The 25,934-nt window shown below is 42.3% G+C and overlaps 2 protein-coding genes across 2 annotated transcripts in view; one reads left to right on the top strand and one right to left on the bottom strand.

Moving 5' to 3' along the window:
• Positions 1-10,802, top strand: part of LOC144181034 (NT-3 growth factor receptor-like) — an 88,875-nt gene extending 78,073 nt beyond the window's left edge. Inside the window, exons 19-20 of the mRNA XM_077709272.1 lie at positions 5,625-5,694; positions 10,146-10,802. The gene's annotated coding sequence lies outside the window, so the exon portion shown is untranslated. The remainder of the gene's footprint in view (positions 1-5,624; positions 5,695-10,145) is intronic.
• agbl1 (AGBL carboxypeptidase 1) overlaps positions 1-25,934 on the bottom strand; it is a 94,672-nt gene that overhangs the window by 4,928 nt on the left and 63,810 nt on the right. The window contains exons 17-24 of the mRNA XM_077740126.1: positions 24,191-24,278; positions 19,975-20,107; positions 19,547-19,700; positions 17,868-18,048; positions 11,576-11,705; positions 10,625-10,756; positions 5,093-5,155; positions 3,214-3,327 (exon numbers count right to left, since the gene is read on the bottom strand). Coding sequence (XP_077596252.1) covers positions 3,214-3,327; positions 5,093-5,155; positions 10,625-10,756; positions 11,576-11,705; positions 17,868-18,048; positions 19,547-19,700; positions 19,975-20,107; positions 24,191-24,278 — 995 coding nt within the window. The remainder of the gene's footprint in view (positions 1-3,213; positions 3,328-5,092; positions 5,156-10,624; positions 10,757-11,575; positions 11,706-17,867; positions 18,049-19,546; positions 19,701-19,974; positions 20,108-24,190; positions 24,279-25,934) is intronic.

Raw genomic sequence — 25,934 nt, forward strand, 5'->3', positions numbered from 1 at the left:
GCATCGTAGTCATCCTTATGGCTGACATGTCAGCATAAACACCCAACTGTCTGACTGAATAATCAATCATAGTCTTGTGATTGGGTTGACATGTCAGCACAAATACTGAACTGTCCGACACTTGTCATAAGAAACTTGCCCCAAGTTTGGTCATTGTCATGGAGACCTGTTACTGATTAATCAGACTTCGCCCAGAGTTTGGTCGTTGTCTTAGAGACCATACTATACCCTGTTTTCCTATGTAAAGACGAACCCACTGTTCATTCGATAGAGAACTGCAAGAACAGGACTCCACTGTTAGACCTCTGTCCCTCCACTTTGCAGTTTGGTAATAAACCTATTTCCTATTAAATTGATCTCACTCTTTCTTAACCTGCTCCTGAAGTTGTATTTTCAAATCTATCATACTGAACCTTCTCAACTGGCACGTGCGCTATAGCTATTCATAACTCTAAACTCAACCACGCTCCATCCCACTAGCACACAGTCTACAGCTGTTCCTATTTGTAATTCTCACCTCAACCACGGCCATGTTAACAATTTGTTGTTCTTTTGTGCTTTGCTCTTCAAGAGAGGCGGAAGCTTCTGCAGCTGCTCCCCTTATCTTACCATTACACCTTGTTAGGTTCATTAGTCTCACTTTTATTATTATATATTATTATATTATTATTATATTTGCTTGCAATGAATAACGCTTTGCTTGCAACCGTGATAAATGATGGCAAGGTTGCTCCTCTATCAAGCTGGACTTCTGAAAGTTGTTTTGAGAAACATCGACCTCTCACACGGTCGCTCATACCAAAGATCCGGAGGACTCTCAGATGTTTTGACTTCTGAAGATCCGACAGAAGTTCAATTGTTTAGAACTGAGATGTTTGTTGTTAAATCTTATGTACTAGATGATGCTTGTTGTTAAATCTTATGTAATAGGTCATGCTTGTTGTTAAATCGTATGTAATTGATGATGCTTGTTGTTAAATCTTATGGAGTAAATGAGCAGGAGAGGATTCAACCCGTGAGAATGATCTTGACCAAAGGCGCGTGTGAATCAATTCTCTCTGGCAAGAACCCGGTTCATGAGTCAGATGTTTGTTCTATTTAAAGGTGAACTTGGGAATACCTATTGGTGAACCTATCACATATTGTATGTCTGTCTCTTGTGTAAAGGGTTGAAATTTAAAATAGAATTTGTTAACTAGTACTTCCGTTTTTCTTTTTTACCAAATTTTCTCTATGAGGAGAGGAGATAAAGGAGAACCTGCTGGCCCAGGTGAAACTCAGACGGCCCGATATACAAAATTGCCTCAAACTTCAAGGATAATTGATAGAAGGCAACGCAATAATCGAAAAACCGCGAAGTAGGATCTCCCCATACTATTTCTACCATGTTAGATGTTTTAACCTTTATACAGAAATAAGTATGCATTTATCAGGAAGTTTATTTATTAAACATTACACAGTTATATGGACATATAAAGACTATTGTATCAATATCTATATATAATCTGTATATTTGTAATCTATATATAATCAATTTGTAAGTACTGTACTCGCAATAAAAATAGTTGTCCACTTGAATTAAATCCCCCATAAAAACATGATGAGAGACCAGTGCAGGAAAATGAAGGTGATGAAAAAGAAAATCCAGAGCACAGGTAATTTGGAGGTTTAGCTCAAGTCAGATGATGCCCCTTTGTCAGATTCAGGCTATTGGATCATTGATGGAATCTTCAGGATGCGCCAGAAGGGCAACAGGAGGAGCTTAGGCGGGAGATTTTTGGCGCACGAGGAACATAGTGATGTGGAGTTGTCACCACTGTTTCCTTTTTGCAAAAATATGCATTTTTACTAGGACAGGACGCGTCAAACCAATTGGGAAATATGATGGCGGTTGCCATGTTATTACCAATCTCCTGGACACTTTGTTGTAAACTGTGTGCAATATCGATAATCTGGAGAATAGATGTCGTCTTCAAACGGGGACGATGGAGGCTGGGGATTCTCACTTAGCTGTGCTGGCAGCCCAGTGCAACGGAGTGAGCGAAAACTTGATCCGGGGCGTTCGACCGGGGCCAATGGAAGCTCAAAATTACCTCAGGATTCCTCCGCTGCCAGAACGTCTCTAAAGGTACCCACACGCCGGTGTAGTCATTATAAATTCCCTAAAAGATTTTGGGGAGCTTCCGGCTGAATCCATGTGGTCGTTGGGATATGAGCCGGGTGGCTGGCGTCAACGAGAGCGTCGGCGTGAGGGCGGGTGGCTTCCCGCTGGGTCCATGTGGTTGAATCGTTCTGTTATGATCGCGCCGAGACATCGTGGGGTGATCGGGGGGATTTGGACCCAGAAGCGGGCAAGCAGGGGGAAATGAGACGAACTGAGCTCATGACATTAACTTTATTGACTCAAGTACAGAAATACGGCACAGACAATAGAGAGAAAAGACAGGAGAGAGACTTGATGGACATGTTCATAAATATGAATGTCACTTTGCAGCTTGGAAATTATGGTTGGTATTTTGGAAGGCTTGATACCCTTTATACCAACCTTACGCCGAAATGGGGCGACAAAGACAATGTATTGTTATCATAAGCAACCTCTCGCGTACTCCACCAGACTTTCTTGTATGCTCGTATCTCAAGGCAGATATTTGCTCTGAATTTTCCTCATACCTCAAATGTCTTGTATGTTGGGGCACTCCTATTACTGTATTAACAGTAACAAAATATTTATATAATTTGTCTCAGCAACAAATACATTTTAATTTTGGCCGTAAAAATTAATTACATTTAAATTTTAGCTGTAAAATAAATAATTCTAAATTATTGCAATATACTTTAACTCCGGCTTTTTAAAATTTTGAACAAAAAAATTGGTGTTTAACTCACTAATTCTTCTTTTGCGATAAACTGCATGTTTTGCGCTTTTGCGTCATTAACAATCAGTAAAACCTTTTAAAAATTGACCTCAGATTCTGATAGCCATAGTCTGCCCACTTAACAGTAAATGATTCCCATAGAGCATACAATCGGTCAGGAATGAAGTACCAAATTTCCCTCCCAATTAAAGAGGAAAATTTAATTATTTTAGATTTGCATTTTTGGATTTACTAGATATAATTAATTTGCTCAAAAAAGAAAAAAACAACAGTGGGGGACCTTCTGAAGGAGCATTTGATCGAAGATGACACATTAAAATAAGATTTTAAAAAAAACCTTGTATATTCCTTGGTTAAATCCATTGTAAGTGCTTTCCATGGTATAACTTCTCAACACGCCCAATTCTCGCCAGACAACAATCCTGGCGGTGGCAGAACGGGATTTCTCCACCTGAAAAGTAAATATAATAAAAAAAACACAATTTACATTTTAAAGGATGAGTCCTATATGTGAATTATTTTGGTTAAAATGAATTGTGTTTTAAATGTCACCATTGCACTCGTGCAGTGCCGTGAAAAAGCACTTACTTCTTTCCTTAATTCTGTTATTCTTGGACATTCATCATAGAAACAGGTTTCAGACCATTAATCCAATTTTAGTATGACACAAAGACAACCCAAAGAAATAGAAAATGCAGTTTCTAAATCATTTTAATTACCAAACCAGAAAAAAATTACAATCTTGTCTGGCACTCTGTGAAAAACCTAGGAGGTCACAAAAGAACTTACAAAAAATTAAAAGAACTGCAAGCCATGCTGGCCTCAGTTAAGATCGATGTTCATTACTCTTCTTTAAGAAAAACATTAGCTAAAGCTGGCATCGATGATCGAGTTCCAAGGCCATTGCTGTCCAAAAATAATATTTGGAACTTATTCGAAGGTGTGCAGCCCATTACATTTGGTGAAAAAATGGCAGAGCGTTCCATCAAAAGATGGTTGGAGAATGCTCGAACAGCTGTGAACCACTAACAGTCTGTCATCCTTGCAATTCTCTCTGAATGAACACTAGGTTCGTCTTTATATAGGAAAACAGGGCATAGTATGGTTTCTAAGACAACGACCAAACTCTGGGCAAAGTCTGATTAATCAGTGGCAGGTCTCCATGACAACCACCAAACTTTGGACAAAGTCTGATTAATCAGTAGCAAGTCTCCATGGCAACGACCAAACTTTGGGCAAAGTCCGGTTAATCAGTGTCAAGTCTCCATGACAACGACCAAACTTGGGGCAAGTTTCTTATGACAACAATGTTTCTATACTTACAAAAACTGATACAATATGAACAAGCAATTGCCATGAGACGTTGTCATTTTATGTTATCTTACACACTTTATCATAAATCGACAAATATTAAGAAACCATAACCTACTATTTACCGTATTTTCTTGCATATAAGCTGTATTTATCACTCAAAAAGATTATGACTGAAACATGGTTACGGCTTGCATGTGCACAAATTGGACTTGAAATGCACGAAACCGCAAGATGTAATTTGTTTCAAAATAGAGAAAAAATGAAAAGATAAAATGCTGAACTAACTTTATATTGACGCCTATGAATGAAATTCTGGAAAAAAACGTACCTTGCATAAAACGTGAAAAAAATCACTTACTGCCTGCCATTACTTGCTCAGGGCACCGCCATCTTACCCTTTACTGGTGACTAAACATGCTCTGACTGGTCTGACGCGAGCAGCAATGATAAATGTGTTTGTAGTTTTTATGTGTACCGTATCAGCACATCCCAATAGTTTCTAAGGCTGATCGAAGGTCTTGCAGTCGATCATTAAAATACCATCCTTGAATCCGTGCATGTTATGCTATTATTGCTTCCAGAGACTTGCTGATTAGGAATGGTATAACAAAACAAGAACGCTACGGACAAACTTCTTGGATGTACTGCTCACGTTACCATGAATTTGGAGGTTAATTTTGTGAACCAAGAGGCGTCTTTTACGAGAGAAACTGAAACATTTTACAATTTTAATGATACAGCTTATATGCGGAGACGGTCAATATGCGAGAAAATACGGTAAGGAGTATTTGATAATATATGTGCAGTGTCCGTAACTTAGTTTGACATGTGGGTTTGTACAACCCTGAGGAGTGGAGTTATAGATTGGGCTAATAAATTATAAATCATGCATTAATAAATACCATGTAGTTGCAGCTGTTGAAAGAAAAGGCTGGCGCAATACAATCCAAGGCCTTTGCAATTGTCTAAGAAGGGAGAAAGTGAAAAGAACTAAATTATTAACACCCTCATTGACATTTTAAAGGTGACCTCATGCCAAATTCTCATTTTGAAAAAAAAAGAGTGTGACCCGGTTGAAATCGAAATGAATCACATTAAATAAATTTAGAACAAATAAGTGATGATTAGATCTGTCGAGAGATTAAATTCTTTCAATGGTGTTAATTGCATGTTTGCCAAGTTAACCTGTGATTAATTGCATTTTTAAAATTATTTTTAAATGCATGATACATTTTGAGTTCCAATGCGCTTACCTTTCATTAATTCTAATTATGCCTCATTAAAAACAACAAATGTCCCACACAAAACATGCCACAAACACCAAACTATGTCACTTCAATAAAAAAAAATGCTTCAAATTTTTTTAAAAAACGCTCAAATAATAATTGGCATTCTCTGACCATTTGCTCCATTTTTTTCCTCCCCAAAATATAGGCTTTTTGTGTACTGATGACTAGAAGCAGGCCAGGCCATTCGGAGACCACTCGGGCAAGAAGCATGTGAGGTGAGTGAGTTTTGTTTCCAATCTCACCCTCCCATAACAGTCCATAGTGTGTCGCTGGTGTGAAGAGTGAAGAGAGGAATGAGTACACAATGTGAATCACTTAATTCATAAGAGTTTTAAAAAAATGAGGAAAAGCAATAGCGAGAAAGTGAGGTAGAAAAAATGAGAAAGGTCCTCGAATATACGCCCAATCGCAAACAAAAAAACCTATTTTCACATTAATTATCCTTGTACTGGCTCTTGAAAGCTAAAAGTCAAAGAATGACATCATTTTTAGCCCTAAACCAATTGGCAAGACATGGTTCAAATGAATTAGTCAAAAGCCAAAACAAAGATAATCATTTTACTTTTAATATTAAACACTATCAATAAGCTGCCATTCTAAAAATGATTTCATTCTTTGAGTTTTAGCTTTCAAGAGCCAGTGCAAGGATAATAATTTTACTTGCTTTTTAATCATAGCACTATCAATAAGCTGCCATTCTAAAAAGGATTTAATTCTTTGAGTTTTAGCTTTCAAGAGCCAGTATAAAGATAATACTTTTATTTGATTTTAATATTAAACACATTATCAATATGCTGCCATTCTAAAAAAATATTTCATTCTTTGAGTTTTAGCTTTTGTGATGCAGTACTGCCCCCTCCTGGACATATTTCTAAACACTAAGTGCTTTGAACAGACGAGAGGGGCTTAGGGTGCCATGGATCACACTTTTACTTCTTAAATAATTCCCCATTATTTTAGGAAATATATATTTCTGGAGTAGGATTTCTACTAATTTCTACTATTTCTTCTGTTGAATGCCCTTGTTATTTCTAATGAATGTTATCTGTAACGGGCCGGATATGGCCCGCGGGCCGAGGTTGAAAAACATGTACAATCATACGACCGGGAGCGGGGCGAGCGCGTCGGTACAACGTCCGGTCGGTTGGCTATCCGGTCGGCTAACTATCCGTTTGGCTAACTATCCATTCGGCTAACTATCCTTTTGGCCAAATGCCCCCCTCGGTGAACTTCGTCCGTCGGCGAAACCTATTTCGGCGAATTGTCCGGTCGCGTTTGCCACTCTAAAATCTGACACTCAAACCACCACTGCCAAGCAGCTATCTGTCCAACATAAGTCTCCTGGTAAACAAGTGGAAGTTTGTAATTAATAACTAATTGAAAATGCTCATGTGAGGGAATTCTGCCTGCTAATCATTTTGACCCAGGGGAGATGCTATTTCTGTTATTAGAGCTCCATCAAGTAGATATACAACGCCAGTCAACATGAATCGGATGGCTACTGCCGTCAATGGCACCTTATTGATAATGTGTTTAATTTTGGAGAATAATAATATAAAAGAGGCACGTCAGTCTATACCAGGGGTGGGCAATCTTTTTGACTTGTGGGCCAGAATGTACAGTGATCCCTCGCTTATCGCGGTTAATGGGGACCGGACCCCACCGCATTAGCTGCGAATCCGCGAAGTAGGCGGGCACCATCAAAAACGCTTATAGAAACGTATAACACGTGCACAAAACCACCACCAGGCTAATATGCTGTTCATTCAGGTGTTTTATTCCACATTAGAATGCAGGTGTTATGTTGGTGCATACAAAAAAATCACTGCAAATGTAATAAATGTAAACTTTTATTAAGAAAACTCAGAAATTCAAAAACGTCATAGCAGAAATTCAAAAACATCATAGCAGAAATTCAAAAACATCATAGCAGTCCAGATGGATCTCCCGCAGTTCTTTGGCGCGTAAGAAACATTGTTATGGGGAGTTGTGAACGATGTTTTTTTTTGGTCGGTGAAGATGCGCCTGTAAACAGCCATGACCTCATCAATGCCATTGCTGAACTCGACTGCCCTCACCATGTTATCGTTCATTTCTTTGGCCTTTCTTTGGAGGTTTTTGGCAGTATTAAAGAGGTCCTGCAAATTATGTAAAGTAAGGCCACCTTCGTCAGCTTCGTCACCCTCGTCGTCGGCAGCAGGCTCCTCTTCCTCCTCAGTCGCCGACTTGGTCATCTCCTGTAGGTCCTCCTCTGTCAGTGGGTCTGAGTGACAGTCGATGAGATTTGTAATCTCATCAGCCGTCATGTCTGAGAAGCCTTCGGTCTGCACCAACCGAGCCAGCCTGACAGCATTATCAACGGCTGACTGCTGAATTTTGTTGGGAGTGAAGCCCTCATAGTCCTCAGTGATTTTCTGTGGCCACAATTTCCTCCAGCTGGAGAAGAGTGTCTGTTCTTTCATGCCCTTTAGGGCATTCTGAATGTTGGTTAGACACGTGGCTATGTTGTAGTCCTTCCAGTAGGACTTCATGCTGAAGGTCTCATCGGGCTCTTCAATGGAAGAGATGAGACCCTCCATTGTCGCCTTGGTGTAGAGGGCTTTGAAGGCCCCGATAACCCCCTGATCCATGGGCTGGATGAGGGAAGTGGTGTTGGGAGGAAGGAACTCCACCTGCACCCCTTCATGGTGTAAATTAGCTGCATGGCCTCCTGCACAGTCCATGAGTAGAACCACTTTGAAGGGCAGTCCCTTTTCGGCCAGGTAAAGTTTTACCTGTGGAACGAAGGAGTGGAAGAACCAGTCATGTGTGAGGGCCTTGGTGATCCATGCTTTTTTGTTGGACATCCAGTAGACTGGCAGCAAGGCCCTGTTCTTGTTCTTCAACGCGCGAGGATTCAGTGACCTGTAGATCAGGCCGGGCCTCAGCATTAATCCTGCTGCATTGCCACACAAGAGCAGAGTCACCCGATCCTTGTGGGCTTTGAACCCTGTCTTCTGGAGTTCGTCCTAGAAAAGAAAGGTTCGGGACGGCATCCTCTTCCAGTAGAGTCCAGTTTCATCCATGTTGAAGACTTGCTCCAGGACATAGCCATTTTCTTCTATCATTCCCGGAAACACATCCTCAACATAACGCCCTGTTGCTGCTCCATCTGCAGAGGCTGCATCTCCATGCAACGACACATTCCTTAGTCCGACTCGCCGCTTAAACTTCTCAATCCAGCCCTTGCTGGCAGTGAAAACTGTACGTGGTCGTGGGTTAGTCTGGCTTGAGGCACCGGGCAGAGGATCACTTTCGTCCACGTCTTCTTCCCCGTCCAGAACGCTGACGTCGTCGTCACCACTCGCATGCACCATGGCGTCGAACAAAGATTTGGCCTTACTACGGATTAAGTTTCCGTCCAGGCTGACTTGCTTCGCCCTACAATCACGGATCCAAATAACCAGTGCATTTTCCATTCGTACAGTGACTTTATTCTGGGTGTTCACAACCCTTTTGGCATCTTTCGTGAAAGATGTTACAGCAGTTTTGCGGATGTTCTTCTCCTTTTTTATGTACCGCGGCGTGGATTCATTCAGGCTGCAATGTTGAGCTACGCTAGCGTAGCTACTTCCTGCTCTCAACTTGTCCAATAAACTCACTTTTTTGGTAATGGTCAATATCTTTCGCTTTTTCTTCGGCTCACTAGAAGCACCAAGGGATGGAGAGCGTTTGGGAGGCATCACGAAGGGCTTCACAAAACTTTTGCGCTTAACTTGGCGCGAAGCGTACTGCACAGCACGAGATAAGCGTGGACTGAGAATGGGCATCGGGAGAAGCTTGGGCTTCCGTGGTGAATGGGCCAATGGGGAGTCGAGTACATTCAGTGAGCAATCTGCTTGCGCGCTCATGCCCGTGATGCGGCCGTGATCCCCCATGATGCTTTGCGCATACGTGCATTTTTTGTGTTTTAAAATTTATAAAATGATGAAATTACTAATTCTAATTGAATATTTTGTTTCCACACCTTGTAAGACGATGTAATTTATAATTTTAATTTAATATCTTTAAACTTTTTTTTTCCTGAAAAAAATCCGCGAAGCTCTGCGCACGCGATAGCTGAAGCGCGAAGTAGCGAGGGATCACTGTATACTAAAATTTGACAGGGGGGTGGGGCCAGGAGCATTTGGACACAGTGTAATTTATCAAACCTGGGAATTAAAATGTAGGAAAAAAGACACAATTGAAGGTGAAAATATATTTTCAAATTTACTTTCAACATTAAGAACAGATTATTATTCAACGAAAGAAAGCCGCCTGTAAATTGAGAGTGATGAGCGGCATGTTTTTCTCCAAGTTACACTCCAACAAGGGTCTAAACTAGTGCGTCATCTATCAGGGAAACGAGGGGAAAGCAGGGCAAAGGAAAAATATGATGTGCCGTGTAATCATGAAAATACGGTAGTATGGTAACAGTAGTCCCTCGAATATCACAAATAATATAGATCGAAAAACCGCGAAGCAGGATCACCCCTATTATTACTACAATACTCCGGGTACACAGTACAATTATTAAGAAGTACATTAATTAAATATTACAGTTAAATGCATATAAAGACTGTAATGCAATAATATCTAAATATAATCTCATTGTATCTCATTTTCTGAACCGCTTTATCCTCATTAGGGTCATTACATGGAGAAGGACAACCATCCACAATCACACCCATACCTATGGGAAATTCAGAGTGTCATTTATCAGCCTACCATGCATGTTTTTTTGGAGAGTGGGAGGAAACCGGAGAACGCGGAGGAAACCCATCTAGGCCCGGGAAACACATGCAAACTCCACACAGGTGGACCACCTTAGACTTGAATCCAGGACCGAGAGCTGTGAGGACTATGTGCTAACCACTCGCTCCACAGAGCCACCTAAATATAATCTATGATTTTAAAAAAATGTAAATACTTAAAGTACTATACTCACAGAGAAAGTACTTCCTCTCCAATAGATTTAAATAACAAAAAACGGTTACTGTGATCCTTCACTACGTCGCGCCTTCAACATTTGTAGCTTCAGTACGTTGTGTATTATTTACTGTATTATATACAGAAATATTCCTCGATAAAGTCAATAGGGCCACGTATTATTCATGAATGTCTTACCCTATATCCAGGATCCTCTTTGAGCTTTGCAGTGTCAACAGTGGAACCTGTTTGCCATAAAGTTTCCTTTACACTGCAGCCATACAAAAAAATGTTCTTTTTTCGGGAGTGTCCATGATAGTCACAGAAGACCTGGAAGAGGTAGAGATTTTGTTATTGACAAAAAAATGAAGCAACATTGATAAAGAGATCGTGAAACACACTAACCCTAACCCTAACCCCTTAACCCCCTAACCCTAACCCTAAAAAAACAATTATTGAGATTCTCTTAAATTTTCTTTGAGACACAATTTGATAGGTGCCCGGACGTTTGGTCGATGGACGTTTGGTCGATGGACGTTTGGTCGACGGACATTTGGTCCCCGGACGTTTCGTCGAACGGACGTTTGGTCGACGGATTCACCGCCGGACATTTTGTCGAACGGACATTTCGTCGCTGCATTCGCTCACTCTCAAAATTATAATCATGAGAGAGAGTTTATTATTGAAAGCGATTAACCAGGTAATGTGTTGCTCTCAAAATTATAATGAGAGAGAGAGAGTTTGTAATTGCATTGACAATGTAAGAGTATTAATACCAAGCATTAAAACCAATTTGATAAACTGTCCCCAAATGGGAAAAGTTCAGCATTAATACCACCAATCAAGTATGTTTTAATGTCTCCTTCCTCTAATCGTGCTGGCCAAAAGGTTTCGGGCAAAATGCATAGTCCAAACATGTATTATAAAACAATAAAATAAAAACAAAAAAAGAGAAAATAGAAACTGTTGCCACAACATAAATGAAAAACTAAATTCCACAGAAGCAAACATTATCAGGTGTGTTAGAGGAGACATGGAAAAAAGTCATGATAGGCGTCCTCGAGGATCAACGTTGGTGATTAATTCGATAGGATTATGACCGCAAAAATTCAAAGTTTGACGACACAAGCAGGAACATAATCATTTTACCAGAGGAGTTCGTTTAATACTGCTGAGGTAGGAGAGGAAGCCTTTAGTATGGTAGATGGTTGGACAGAGAATCGGGTCTGGCTGAGACCACTGACGATTTAAATCCTCTCTGTTAAGGTCACAGCGATTCCTGTAGTGAAACAAAATGTTATCCTTACAAGGATGAGTGGGGTTGAAAACATACCTCAGCCAATTGCTCTCCAGTTTAATGATTGCAATTCCCCTAATTAAGCAATAATCAACCATACAGATGCAATACGACACATTTAATCACATTGGACGCACTTAGTAGTAAAAAAAAATCCCCAAAGTGGACGCATCTCTAACACTATAGTTCCTTTTGCAAAATTATTACTGGGTTTTAGATACCACTTCCCTTCACTGAGACGCACGTACAATAACATGGATGTTTTTTTTCAACAATAGCTGTCCTTATTTATCTTTTGTACAGAAATCCATCATGACTGTATCCATACTGGGAATACATTTAACAAAAGCACACACACACACACACAAATGTAGTTAGGAATAATTTAATTTCCTTGACTATAGAAATATACATTTTATGAAAATCACGCATCATTTTTGGTGTACATTTCAATAACAATGGTAAATAATCAGATGCATATTTATTTTATGTATTATGTTTTACTTTGAAAGAACGGGTATTGCTGCCATTCTCTTACTATTTGATGTCTGCTTGTTATGTTATGGTCACGTCACGTAGGGTGGCGCGACCGGGGGAAAGTTTACCCTGATGTGGTGACACCGAAGGAAATGAGAGGCCGTTCAGTTGCATTTGATTCCTTGGTTTAATACCTTGGCAAAAACCTACCAAAACAACTGAGGCTTGAAACAACTAACAACAACTGAAAATGAAACATGATATCCCACGGTGCAGCGTGGCGTGGCGTCCAGCGAATTGAGCATGACAACGAGGAAACAACAAGCCAATCCGACCACGATCAACACAACCCATCTTCCTTAAGTAGCCCAGGAAAAGATAATCACGTAATTGCACACAGCTGAAAACGACAATGACATCAGGCCAGGAGGGGCAAACGAGCTACTCCTGACAGTACCTCCCCTCTAAGGGACGAATCCTAGACGTCCCAAGGGCAATTATACATGAGAAACGAGAAACAAGCAGGCGGGGCCGGTGGGAGCCATAGCGTCGTCCGGGGGGCATCCAAACCAACCCGTGAAAAGACGAAGGAGAGGTCGGTCCGGCGGGCGTACGTGCCAGCCAGAAACGAGACGAGGCAGTGGTTGGTCCGGCGGGCGTCCGCGCCGGCCGGTGAACAGGCGTGGTCGATCTGGCTGGCGTCCGCGCCGGCCAGAAACGAGACTGTGGTAGGTCTGGCGGGCGTCCGCGCCGGCCGGTGGCGAGGCATGGCCGGTCTGGCAGGCGTCTGCGCCGGCCAGAAACGAGACGAGACAGTGGCAGGTCTGGCGAGCGTCCGCGCCGGCCAGAAACGAGACGAGGCAGTGGTCGGTCCGGCGGGCGTCCGCACCCGCCGGTGACGAGGTGTAAGCGTGGCCAGTCCGGCAGGCTTGGCAGAGCGGGGCTTGGCAGAGCGGGGCTTGGCAGAGCGGGGCTTGGCAGAGCGGGGCTTGGCAGAGGGGGGCTTGGCAGAGGGGGGCTTGGCAGAGGGGGGCTTGGCAGAGCGGGGCTTGGCAGAGCGGGGCTTGGCAGAGCGGGGCTTGGCAGAGCGGGGCTCGGCAGAGCGGGGCTTGGCAGACTGGCTGGCACCGGAAGCCTGGTTCGTGGCTTTGGCACAGGTGCGATTGGCAGCCCCAGTGGCAACAGGAGTACTATGCGTGGCCTCGGCACGGGAACTTGGGGCACTTGGAACGACAAGGTCGGCCAAGTAACTTGGGGCACTTGGAATGGGGCGGTTGGCCGAGTAACTTGGGCCACTTCGAACGGCGAGGTCGGCCGAGTAACTTGGGGCATATGGAACGGCGAGGTCGGCCGAGTAACTTGGGGCACTTGGAATGGCGAGGTCGACCGAGTAACTTGGGGCACATGGAACGGCGAGGTCGGCCGAGTAACTTGGGGCACTTGGAATGGCGAGGTCGGCCGAGTCACTTGGAACGGCGAGGTCGGCCGAGTAACTTGGGGCACATGGAAGGGCGAGGTCAGGCGAGGAGCTTGGAAGGGCGAGGTCGGGCGAGTAGCTTGGACGGGCGAGGTCGGGCTAGGAGCTTGGACGGGCGAGGACCTTGGTCAGGGGTTCGAATGTCAAGGCCCTCCTTCCGATTCGCTCTACGGCGTCCCGTTCGCCGCTTCTTCCGGGAGGATTGCACAGCACCCCCGCCATCACGTGGTGGCCCATAGTAGGCGACCAGCCCACCGTGCAAATGCTGGTCGGGGTAATCAGTGTAGGAATTATCGGGAAACAGGTAGGGGTGCTCATCCTCCGGTGGAGCGTCGCGGGGCCCGAATTGGTCAAAAAAATCATTGTCCGAGTCAGAAACTCCGGTAAAGAAATCTATTTGCTCACCGTCGTCCTCCTCTTCAGAATCATCAGGCTCCCTCCATTGTGAACCAGATCCACTTGTTCTGGGCATCAGATAAGATGGGCGATTTACAGTGGTTGTACGCACCTGCGTATCATGATTTAACTGTTTAGGCATCCCAGTGCGACGGTCCTGAGCGGTGGGGGGCGTAGGAGTGAATGGCGGATTAAACTCTTCCCCTAGCCGAGACTCCTGTGCTGCATTGACGTCCCTGGGGTGCCCACACAACAGTGTGTCCATTATAAACTCGACGAGCGCGTCGGCGCGAGGGTGGGTGGCTTCCCGCCGGGTCCATGTTGGTCGGATCGATCTGTTACGGTTGCGTCGCGTAGCGTGGCTCGACCGGGGGAAGTTTACCCAGATGTGGTGACACCGGAGGAAATGGGAGGCCATTCCGTTGCATTTGATTCCTTGGTTTAATAACTTGGCAAAAACTTACAAAAAACAACTGGCTTGAAACCACTAACTACAACTGAAAATGAAAAATGATATCCCACGATGCAGCATGGCATGGCGTCCAGTGACATGGGCATGACAACAATGAAACAACAAGTCGATCCGACCACGATCAACACAACCCATAATCCTTAAATAGCCCAGGAAAAGATAATCACGTAATTGCACACAGCTGAAAAAGACAATGACATCACACCAGAAGGGGCAAACGAGCCACTCCTGACACTGCTATCCTGGGAGACTTGATACAGCTGGACAATATACTGAGGAGTAAATACTCCCTATTTTCGTCAGAAAAGACAAATCAACGCTAAGCAGGAAAATAATCTTAGTGAATAGAATGGCAACGTATTTTCCTCGTCGCGCGGAGTGGAGTGAATGGACAGAGTGGGTTTTTGGCATTGGCAGGCTGTCAGGGACTTCAAGGCCTTCTCTGCTGGCCTAAGAAATATCTAATCATATATTATATTTTGTCCATCAATACTTATGAAATAATTGCAAATTGTCTGTTAGCTTCCTTTCGTTGCTTTCCCCCTGGTTGCACTGCTTGCAGATGCGTGTTTTCACATTCAAGGATTTAACCAATCACATTTCAGCCATTATTTGTTGCCAGGGTCAGAAATCGGCCTCAAAGCCTTTACAATTAGTTCTGCAGGATCTGCTGCATTAAACAAGCTTCGATAAGACAGTTGCTTTAACCCAGTGATTTTCAAACTTTTTTGGCCACCGCCCCCTTCACCGCCGGGCCAAAATGCCAACGCACCCCTCTTTACCCCTTTCCAACGAACGCTAGAACGACTACTGCTTTCTGGCAGCTATAAAAACTGACTTGCATGTGGAGAGAAGCTTAAATAAATAGAAGACAGGCGCCTCAGATATTATTCGCTAATTTCGTTTCTTTTAATAGACCAATGCGCAGTTCACCTCGAATCATAAAAATTGATAGCTGATGCATTAAGCCGGTCGCTGTGCGCATACGTCTGTGGTTAAGCGTTGCCGGCGTGCTATTGTGTGCTCCTCTGCGGCTGACTGGATGGTGGTGGTTTCCCCAGTCGCCTGCATCGACGATAAACTCGCGACAATTAGTGATATACGGTATATGCGCGCTGCTCGTGAGCGCTCGAGCAGACAACGTTTCTTGTTTCAATAAAGCTTGTTTTTTGTCGACTTTTTATTACAGACAATCAATTTTTCCGGTCTTTCTACAAACACCAACGTCACATTTTACTGTAATTGCTCCATCGCCCCCTTCACTATTTCAACGCCCCCCATTCGCCTGTTTATTCGTCAGCGCCCCCCTGAAAGTTCACACCACCCCCCGAGGGGCGGTACCGCCCACTTTGAAAACCACTGCTTTAACCCATCAGATTTTGAGTTGGCAACACCACGATGCCTTCTCGCAGGCGTAGGGATACGTCATTGCCTAAAGAAGTTTCACCGATGGACGTTTGGCCTAAGGACAGTTCGCCGAGGCGACGTTGCACCGAAGCGCTCGCGCCGCCCCCGGTTGTGTGTGTGTACAAGTTTATCAACCTCGGCCCGCGGGCCATATACGGCCCGTTACAAATAACATTCATTTAGGAATAACAAGGGCATTAAGAACAAAAGATGGCAAGTAATTTTCTCACACATCTGGATCCTTTTCCATTTCAGTCAATGCCTTTGGAGAAAATTTCAGGGATGTGGCCTACAAAATTGGTACAATGTTTTCCTCATAATTTTTTTTATAAAATAATAATTAATAATTGTTTTGATAATATTTTTGAATAAAATAATTTTACTTATTGTCTTTATTTTAATGTCAAAGTTCCGGGCTAAAAGTATGCAAAAGCAATGCAATTGTAAAACACCAACCAAACAACTATTTTATTCTAGTCAGAAAGAGCAGCAACTGCAAATTCACTGTTGCATCTCAATTAAATCATGTTGGTTGAACATTTGTCATTGTAGTCCCTGATATACTCCAATCATGCAAAAATTATATACCATCCCTACCAACAGCAGGAATGTTATCTCTTTTACTTACCCACATTGAACTGTGTCATTTATCTCTCTATTAAATATAATTTATTTTGTCCAGAGTCTTTGTCAGTTGGAGGAGTACACACATATTACCATTTAATAACTCAGAAACCTCAGATACAACAGTTGTAATTGTCATCAGGTATAATAATGGATAATGGTACCTCTACTTACGATTCTCTCTCGGTACAGAATGTTCAGGTTAAGAAACCTTCTGATATGCAAAAGACCGCACCAACATTTGAAAACAAGATTCAAGTTACGAAATCTGACAAAACATAATTGCATTTCCCTCATCCTTAATTATGTGTTCAAATTGTCCTGTTTGTCACCCATTACTTGTGTGAGAAACTCTTCTCCACCTTGAACTTCAATAAGTCCAAATATAGGTCCAGACTTACTGATGAGCATCTTCAAGCTCTATTGAGAGTCTCCACTGCTTCCTCCCTCAAGCCAAATGTGGCTCAGCTATGTGAGAAGAAGCGCTGCCAGGTATCTAGCAGCAAGAAGTAAGAGAAGCTGTGTCCAGAATATTTCATGTTCAATGTTCCATTCAAGTTCAGAAAGTTAAAATTTAAAGAGCTGTTGATACAGACTTTTGAAACTTTTGAATGAAAATAATTAGTTTTCTACATTTTCTCTTCTTAGCCAGCCACTGTATATCTACTGTATGCTCTTTTTTAAAAAAAATATTACTGATTGTTTTATTTTTTATTCATCTTTAAGTTAATTTATTCAATTCATTATTTTTCATTAAAAAATAAAGATATATGATAACGTTGGAATGTTTTATCAGCGCTTTTTTTGTGGAAATCCTGATGCGGCCCAGTCTCACCCAGACTCTGCCACTAGCGGCCCCCAGGTCAATTGAGTTTGAGACCCCTGCTCTAGCGCTACCTCCTTGTTTTGCTCTAGGACCACGCATCTTGTACATTTGCTTTGACCGCTCTTCTGACCTCTCGGCTATCGACCCCTACGCTATGTAAACCGATTTGCACACTTGCTCCCCTTGTACCTTCGCTCCTAATAAATAGAAGATGCCTCTTCAAACCAGTGTTTGTGCCTCCTTTAGGGCCCTCCGCCCCCGACCGTAACGCAAAAGTGGGACACTGACCAATTTTAAGAGGTTTATTGGGAAATTACTTTGAGGACCCTGTAACAAACTACAGAATTCACGTATAAACGACTGCCCTACTTACAAAAATCCAAGTTAAGGTTCTGGAATCAATTAATTTCGTAAGTAGAGGTACGACTATTTATATCATGCAAATTAGTTGAGCCATTTACTCACATTCCATTAATGACTCCATCCGGGTTTAACATAGGGATGATCTTGAAGACAAACGTTTCTCTCAGTGCCTGGGCAATCGGATCAATACTGCATAGAAACTCTAGGGTGCCTTTCATTACCCAGCTGGCATTAGATTCCCCAGGATGGACACGACATGTCAACACAATGCAGGGGCGATTACCTAAAGAGAGACATTAAAATTGTCTGTTTTCTACGGAATAGATGTACTTTGCAAATTGTCAGACAGCAAAAATGTCAGATCCAATTTTTCTGGGTAAAAAAAAGATAAAAAATAAACTAATTTTTCTCAATTTTAAAGAAGCATTTGGAAGATTGCATCATATTATTCAAATTTTCTTAGTAAGCCTCATAGATTTCTTTTTGTCAAAGAATGCTCAATTTGCAGCAATTAGACGATTGAATACATGGCACTCCGTTTGTAATTTTTAAAGTTCAGTCATCCCTTGAATACCGCGGTAATCGAAACCAGACATGGGCGTGATGAACGGGAAAACGAAAAGTAGGATCACCTTCATTATTACTACCACAATACATGTTTTTCTGCCTATCCAATAATACAAGTAAACAAGTACAAGTATCAAATTGCGTATATTTCTTAAAAATTACAGTTATTAGCATATATAAAGCATGTAATGTATTAATATCTAAACAATGTATGTACTCACAGTGAAAATAGTTCCTCTGCGCTTGATATAACCCCCCCCCCCCCCCCCCCCAAAAAATGACAGAACACTTGGAGTTTTACTCAAAGTCCTTGAAGGGGAGTTCCCTTACAGGGAGGTGCGGCTTTGGGTTTAGGATGAAACAGTTTGTGAAGTCTTTCATGAGCCAGGCTTTTCAGTGGCTCATCCAGTATACAGGCAGCAAGGTTTTGTTCTTAGTTATATTAAGTTCATTTTGTCTTCTTGTGGCCATGCCTGGTCTCTTTTATCTGTGAAATTCGAGGGATTACTGTACTCGCCTTACTTAGTGTGGGATCAAAACATGTCAAGTAACAAAACGATAAAAAAGACCATTGTCTGTTATAAACAAATCAGTCAAAATATAGACTTTGTTCTGTTTTTTTAAAGCACAAGGACGGTCAAACTTGTTGATTAAGGCTGGCATTACCATGAAGCCTGTGTACCCCTCCTCGTCTTCGACTCGCTGTGGCTTAGACAAACCTATATGCTTAGTAGGCATTTTCAGACCATTCATCTTCTGGGCCACCACAGCAACAAATATAATGCAAAACTCATAGAATACGATGATCATGTAATGTTTGTTGATGTCAAATGAGTTGCTTAGCATGCATTTATTTTTATGTGACAAGCTTTGTTCATCGAGTAAACGCTATAGTTGTGCTCTGGTAAGCAAAACATGTCATAGGTTAAACCGTAATGCCTACCATATTTTTCAGACAATAACTCGCACCAGGAGGTAAGTCAAACTAGCCAAAAAATCCTAAATGTAAGGAAAAAAAACATATATGTCACATTTTTGGGTCCTATCCCAGCTAAATACAGGCAGAGATCTGATGTATCTAAAGTGTCTCTTTCAAGTGCTCCTTTAATTTTTGTGAGTATACAAATATAAATATGTATTAAGCAGAGTAAATGAGAAGGAAAACGTAGAAAAATAAGGTCATAATACATTACTTGTTAATCATTCATACTCACGCAACTGATGAATATCTTTATGGCACTTGCTTGGAGGACATGCAGTAATAGTGACCAATGGGCAAGAGTTTCCAGCAAGGGTTGGACAAAGAATCTGCTCACGAAAATACACTTTGCAGGGATCGACTGAGGTATGTAGCAAACGCAAATGAGCCTTATAAACAAAATAAAATAAAAAAAAAATAAGTTATCGCACTTTAAGAATAAATACTGGGTAATTCAAGCAATTCAGAAAATGTTAATGTATGAGTTTATATGTACGTATATAAAAAAAAATCTAGCAACAATGTTTAAATAAATAATGACAAATTATAACACTATAAGAGAAAAACTTCATTTCCGGTAAGTTCAAGATGATTTAAAAACTAAACAACAAGTTGCAAAAAAGTTTGCATCAATAATATGTATAAACGACAGAGTTCACTGACCCTTAGAGCAGAATATGTATAAGGGTAATGATAGGCCAGATAACAGACATCTCCATTGAATTTGAAGGTGATAGTGAATGTCAGTGTATAAAATGTTGTTCTTGGCCTTCCATGAACCGGGACAAAATTGTTTCTGTAGGATAAAATGAAGAAGATAAATAAAGCCATGTGTTGAAACCAAATCTTATGTTCATTTGTTTGAAGCCTAGAGTAAAAACTGAAATATATGCAATTCTTCATTTGAATGCTTTTCTGTACCAGTGTCATAATCATGAGATGACACGTGTGATAAACATGAATGGATGCCTAGGACAAATTTCATGAAGTGTCCGAACTAAATCCTCAAAACCTAACCCAAAGACATTAGAAACATTGTCAACTTTGCATTGAAAAAAATTGATAATTTCCTGAATGAGAATTAATGACATCTGGAACAGGCAATCAATAATATTCATGACAGTGTCAAGTAATAGTTATCACACTCTAATAACACTGTCGTGACAAGCATTCAGACGAAATATCACCAAAATACTTGAGGACCTGCTATTAAAAAAAACTTCCCCAACAATAAATTTGGAGGTCTGGATTGCCTGGTCAACATGGTTAAGGCCTATTTACACTCCCATGGTTGTGACAGAGTGCACATTGCACCATGTGACCAATGCCTTGGATCACATTGACCCCAACATTTGGGGGGCACTGCCTGTAGATTGCAGTAGAGATCATGTCTTTATATTGGTCCATTTTGTCACATCCACTTAAGAATTTGCTAATACACTATCGTCCACTTTGGCCAAATCCCATTGTGCTCTTAAGCTTAACTTATAGACCACCAGCAAATTAAAATGATCATTTATCCGATTGTCTGGTGTCTATCAGTGCCAAATGAAATTGCAGAACTGTCAACCTCCGTCAACCCCATTTCAGGAGTACCCTTGTCCCATTTCCGGAGTATTTCCTGAGTGAATGCAATTCACGGAAAATCGATATAAAATATAAAAATTAATAATCGTTGGATAATTTAAATTAAACTCTTATTATGATTTTACATTATTTGAAATACTGGGTTTTTGCAATCTATTGACAAAGTACAGGATAATGAAAATAAGTTTATCATCGTGTTTAGGTCCTTCGTGTATTTTACAGTCAGGATTCTAACATGTGTCATGCTGAAGTCGCATGTTGTGCAAATGTCAGTCTTTTGGAGATGGGTTCAACATGGGATACTTTGTCGAATATCAACCAATAAACTTCTGCAAGTGTCTGGGTTTCTTCATTGAAAATACATCCAAATTTCCATCAATTTTGCACTTAACCCAAGCAGGCATATTGATTAGACTTAACAGTGCTCTGTATGCCTATTTCCTTTCGAAGAACCCCAAACATGATTGGATTTATTTCAAAACAAATGAATTGTGGTTTAGTCAGGATTAAAATTACTTATTTCGCCTTAAAAAAACGAAAACGAACATGTTAAAGCGATAGAGACTACCCATGCAATCAATTTTGAATGGATTACCACGCTAAAATGCCGCACATGACAAATCATTCGTCAGAATCTGTAACTCGGATTAGATCTGATCTGATCCGATTCGATCTGATCAGAACTGTATTTCATCCCGTATTTGGTTTCAGTAGCAAGCACAGACACAGAGGACATTGTAGACCTAAGTAAAAAACTGGAGCCACAAGGTGGGGATCTTCTGCAGAGTGACACTGAGGTTAAATGTGCAGAATCACTCTTTCCAAATTATCCGCACAGTCCCTCGGTAGTCCGGAGGTGATTATTTTCTTTGCCTAGCCCTAGATCCTCCTAAAATGTCCTATCACATGATCAGCAGCAGCAGAGAGGTCGGTGAAGGGCTTAAAAGCACACAACACTCCCGATGCTGCCCGTCAAGCACCGAGAGGTCCTCCATCTGACTGGGGAGAGATATCACTCTCCCATAACAATGATGGAATGCACGGTCGGGAACATTGCTTCTTCTCCCGGCACTATCGTCCACTGCTCACAGCTGATCCCTCGTGTATGACAGCGGAGGCACGGCTGAACGGCTCCAAAGACGTCTAGGACTAGCACAAAAGACCAAGCCATCCGATGGGCGGGGTCGAGTCGTAAGGAAAGCATTAAGAAATATTTAAATCCAATTTAAAAAAAATGAAAAACAGCAAAAACATAAAAGGAGGAAGACCGGACGGAGCTGCGCCATTATGGTTGCAGTCGCAAGAACGGATACAGACACAAGAAAAGTACATTGCAGGTTAAAAAAGACTGAAACCACACATAGGGAGTTGCTTAAAATGTTGCACCTTTAGACCAGTCTTTACAGTGCTAGGCTGATTAACCACTAATGTTTTGGTGTGAGTGTGCTTGCAGTTCTGTATCCCCTTGTGTTATTGGCTCAAAATTACTGTAACGTTTTGGTTTCTCAACATCCTTTTTTAAATTTTGGCCTCACTGTATTATCTACCAAGCCCTAGCCCAAGCGTGGGAAAACTATTCAACAAATGGTCTCAGCAGGTGCGCACTTTCGTTTGAAACCCTCAAGAGGGCACATTTTTACCAATCTGGTTTCCTACAAGTGCAATTAGTGGATCAGGTGCCTCTTGTTTCAGCAGAAGCCTCATTGGTTACCAGAAAGAAACCAAGCTAATATAATAAGAAAAGTTGTGAAAACATTCCTCACATCATCTGCAAAAAGCAGGGATTGAATACTGTAGCCACCAAACCGGACAGCCTCAACACCACGGTTGTGTCTCGATATTCTATCCATAAAAGTTATGAACAGAATCGGTGACATTGGGCAGGCCGGGCAGAGTCCAACCCATACTGGAAACAGATCCGGCTTGCTGCTGGCTATGGGGACAAACTCTGACACCAGTTATAGGGGGACCTGTTAGGGATTATAGGGATCTGGTACAAACCACCGGATAAACCCCCACAAGACCCCATGGGGAACACAGTCGAACACCTTATCCATGTCCAGAAAGCACTTGAAGACTGGCTGGGCGATTTACAATTGGCTCCCCTAAACTTGCTGAGGATCCACCGTTCCAGGGCCAGAACGAAAACCACACTGCGCCTCCTGAAGGGGAGATTTGATTTCCCAGCGGACCCTCTTCTCCAGTAGATGCGAATAGACCTTCCCGAGGAAGTTTAGGAATGTGATTCCCCTATGATTGGAGCAGACCCTCCGCTCCCCCTTATTAAATTGGCCATTACCACACCAGTCTGTCAATCAGGCATGTGGAAAAAGTTGAAGAAGTTTCAAAGTATTCGGCTCACCCATTCACTACATCCTGAGTTGGGATCAGCAGTTCCCCTCCTGAGACGTCATGTGGTGGATCAGAATGTCATTGAAGCCACCCAGAAATCGTTCTATATAGCCCCAGCAAATTCCAGTCTGCCGCCTCAGCAATAGAGGCGTGGAAAATTGCCCTCCACCTCTTCCTGGACACGATAGAAGCTCCGTCGGAGGTGGAAGTTGAAACTCTTTCTTATGGGTGACTCTGCCAGGCGTTCCCAGCAGACCCTCATTAAACGTTTGCATCTAATTGGTCAGACCACCTTTCTCTTCACCGGGGGTCCAAGATATGTGCCCGCAAGTCAGATGACATTATTACAGAGTCGGCCATCTAACTGCGGCTGTGGGGTGTCCTGTTGCAAAGTGCACTTATTCATACCCTTATGATTGTGTTTATCATTGACAATGCATGGCGGACTCCTGCCTGTATCCTCCATCCACTGAACAACTTTGTTTCTCGACTAACCCTGAATGTTGAGTCGTGGCGTAGATGGTCATTAAGTTACCGCCCGCCTCACAACCCTATCGCTGCGTTGATCGACGCCCACGCTCTCCGGCCGAGTGGCAGGAAGCACCGGGGGCTGACGCCCAGAGCGGTGAATGCAGCCGGCTACTCGTGCATTCCCCACATGCATACATGAATACTTTAAATTGCCCCTGGGTATGAGTGTGAGCGTTAATGGTTGTTCATCTCCTTGGGTTATGCAATTGGCTGGCTCTCGATTTAGGGTTTCCCCTGCCTGGTTCCCATAGTGAGCTGGGATAGCCTCCAGTACCCTTTGTGAGCCTTATAAGGATAAGTGGTTCAGATAAATGAATAAATGAATAAATATTATCCAGGTTTTCTCCTCGCACTTTGTGAGGAATAAATATCGGAGATAAAGCTCAATGAATGAGTAGACCAGTCTTACCTGAAATAGCAAATTTCTTCTCCAGATCTCTGCCAATGAGGTTTACCATCGAGTGCATTCTGTACTGAATATAGCATTGGCTGCATTCCTATAGTACACAAACAGAAAAGAGGTTTGATCACAGTTCAGTCCTCACTATTTGGATGTGGCATGTTCTTACCGGGCCTGTGTGGATTATCTGGTTTTCTCCCACATCCCCATAAAGCATGCATGTCGGCTGGTTGAACAGTTTAAATTGCCCTATGGTATGAGTGTGAGCATGGGTAGTTAGCCATCTCTTTTTGCCTCCGCCTGTCGTCTGGGATAAAGCTGGCTTCACAGGTTTCAGAAGGTAGACGAGCCATCTGTCTGTTGTCAAACCATGCCCAATTAAAGGGTCAATCAAGCTCTCTCTACTTGTTATTATGTCAAACACCATCCTCACACGCATAGAGATGCATGTCCCAACTCTCTCAGTTAATGCGTCGGACTCACAGGTCTTGGGTTCAAGTCCAGGTCAAAATATCTGTGTGGATTTTGCCTGGGTGGGTTTCCTCTGGGTACTCTGGTTTCCTCAAACTTTCTAAAAATATGTGGGTGTGAGTGTGCATGGTTGTCCATCTCCTTCTGCCCTGCGATTGGCTGGCCACCAATTCGGGATGTCCCCCACGTCTGGCCCGAAGTCAGCTGGGATAGGCTCCAGCAGCCCCCATGACCCCAGCGAGGAGAAAGCAGTTCAGAAAATTAGATGAGATGAGACATTTTGATGAGAATGCAACAACAAAGTCCAAAACTGGAATTTAAAGGGTGAACAGATGAAGGAGCTAAATTGCAAAATGGGATATTTGTGAGCACAGAAGGCAAGCCAATTTTCCCACAATTTTTGTCCAGATGCGCCATGGAAAAAAATATTGTTTAGTTGTCATAGATGCTTTTTCAAAATGGGTTGAAATATTTCCTGCAAAACAATCAGATGCATTAACTGTAGCTAAAGCAACGTGTAAGGACATTATTCTACGGTATGATTTTCCAGAAACTATATCTAATAATGGAACTCATTTTGTAAACAAGAAAAATGAAAAAAATGGTCAGATTGTTTCGAGTGTCTTTATGAAACTATTGTTCCTATCATTCCCAATCGGTGGGATTGGTAGAACCGCTGAATAGATTAATAGATTAAAGAAATGCATAGAAGACACAAAAAGGCCAATGTAGTCATTGAGTTAAATTGCACTTTAATACACAATGGGAAGAAGATGATGAAGCTAATTCGGCAGATGATTCAATCATTTATTCATTTTCCATACTCCGCTTCCTCGAAAGGGTTGGGGGGTGAGTTGCTGGAGCCTAACCCAGCTGATTTTAGGCGAAAGGCAAACTCCACCCAAGACTGGTCACGAGTCAGCCGTTGGGCACCGAGAGAGACAAACAACCACCCGCACTCACAGTCATACTGCCACCAGCGGGAATTGAGCCCGCATGTGCCCGCACCGAAGTCAGTTGAGTGAACATCTACACCACGAGGCGTTTTTGGCATATATGAGAAAACAATTTGAGAAAAGGTCTGAATTGAAGTTATCAGAAGAAGAACGTGGTCGGCGGTCTTTTGGTCGCCGGTCTTTTCAAAGCACTTCATGATCACAGGCGTGAGTGCAACAGGCCTATAATCGTTCAGACTGTCAATGGTTGGCTTTTTGGGGACAGGGATAATGGTGGCAGCTTTCAGGCAGGAGAGAATGATGGATTGTTGCAGGGAACAATTGAA

This window comes from Stigmatopora nigra, chromosome 2 (assembly GCF_051989575.1).
Source record: "Stigmatopora nigra isolate UIUO_SnigA chromosome 2, RoL_Snig_1.1, whole genome shotgun sequence".
NCBI lineage: Eukaryota > Metazoa > Chordata > Actinopteri > Syngnathiformes > Syngnathidae > Stigmatopora > Stigmatopora nigra.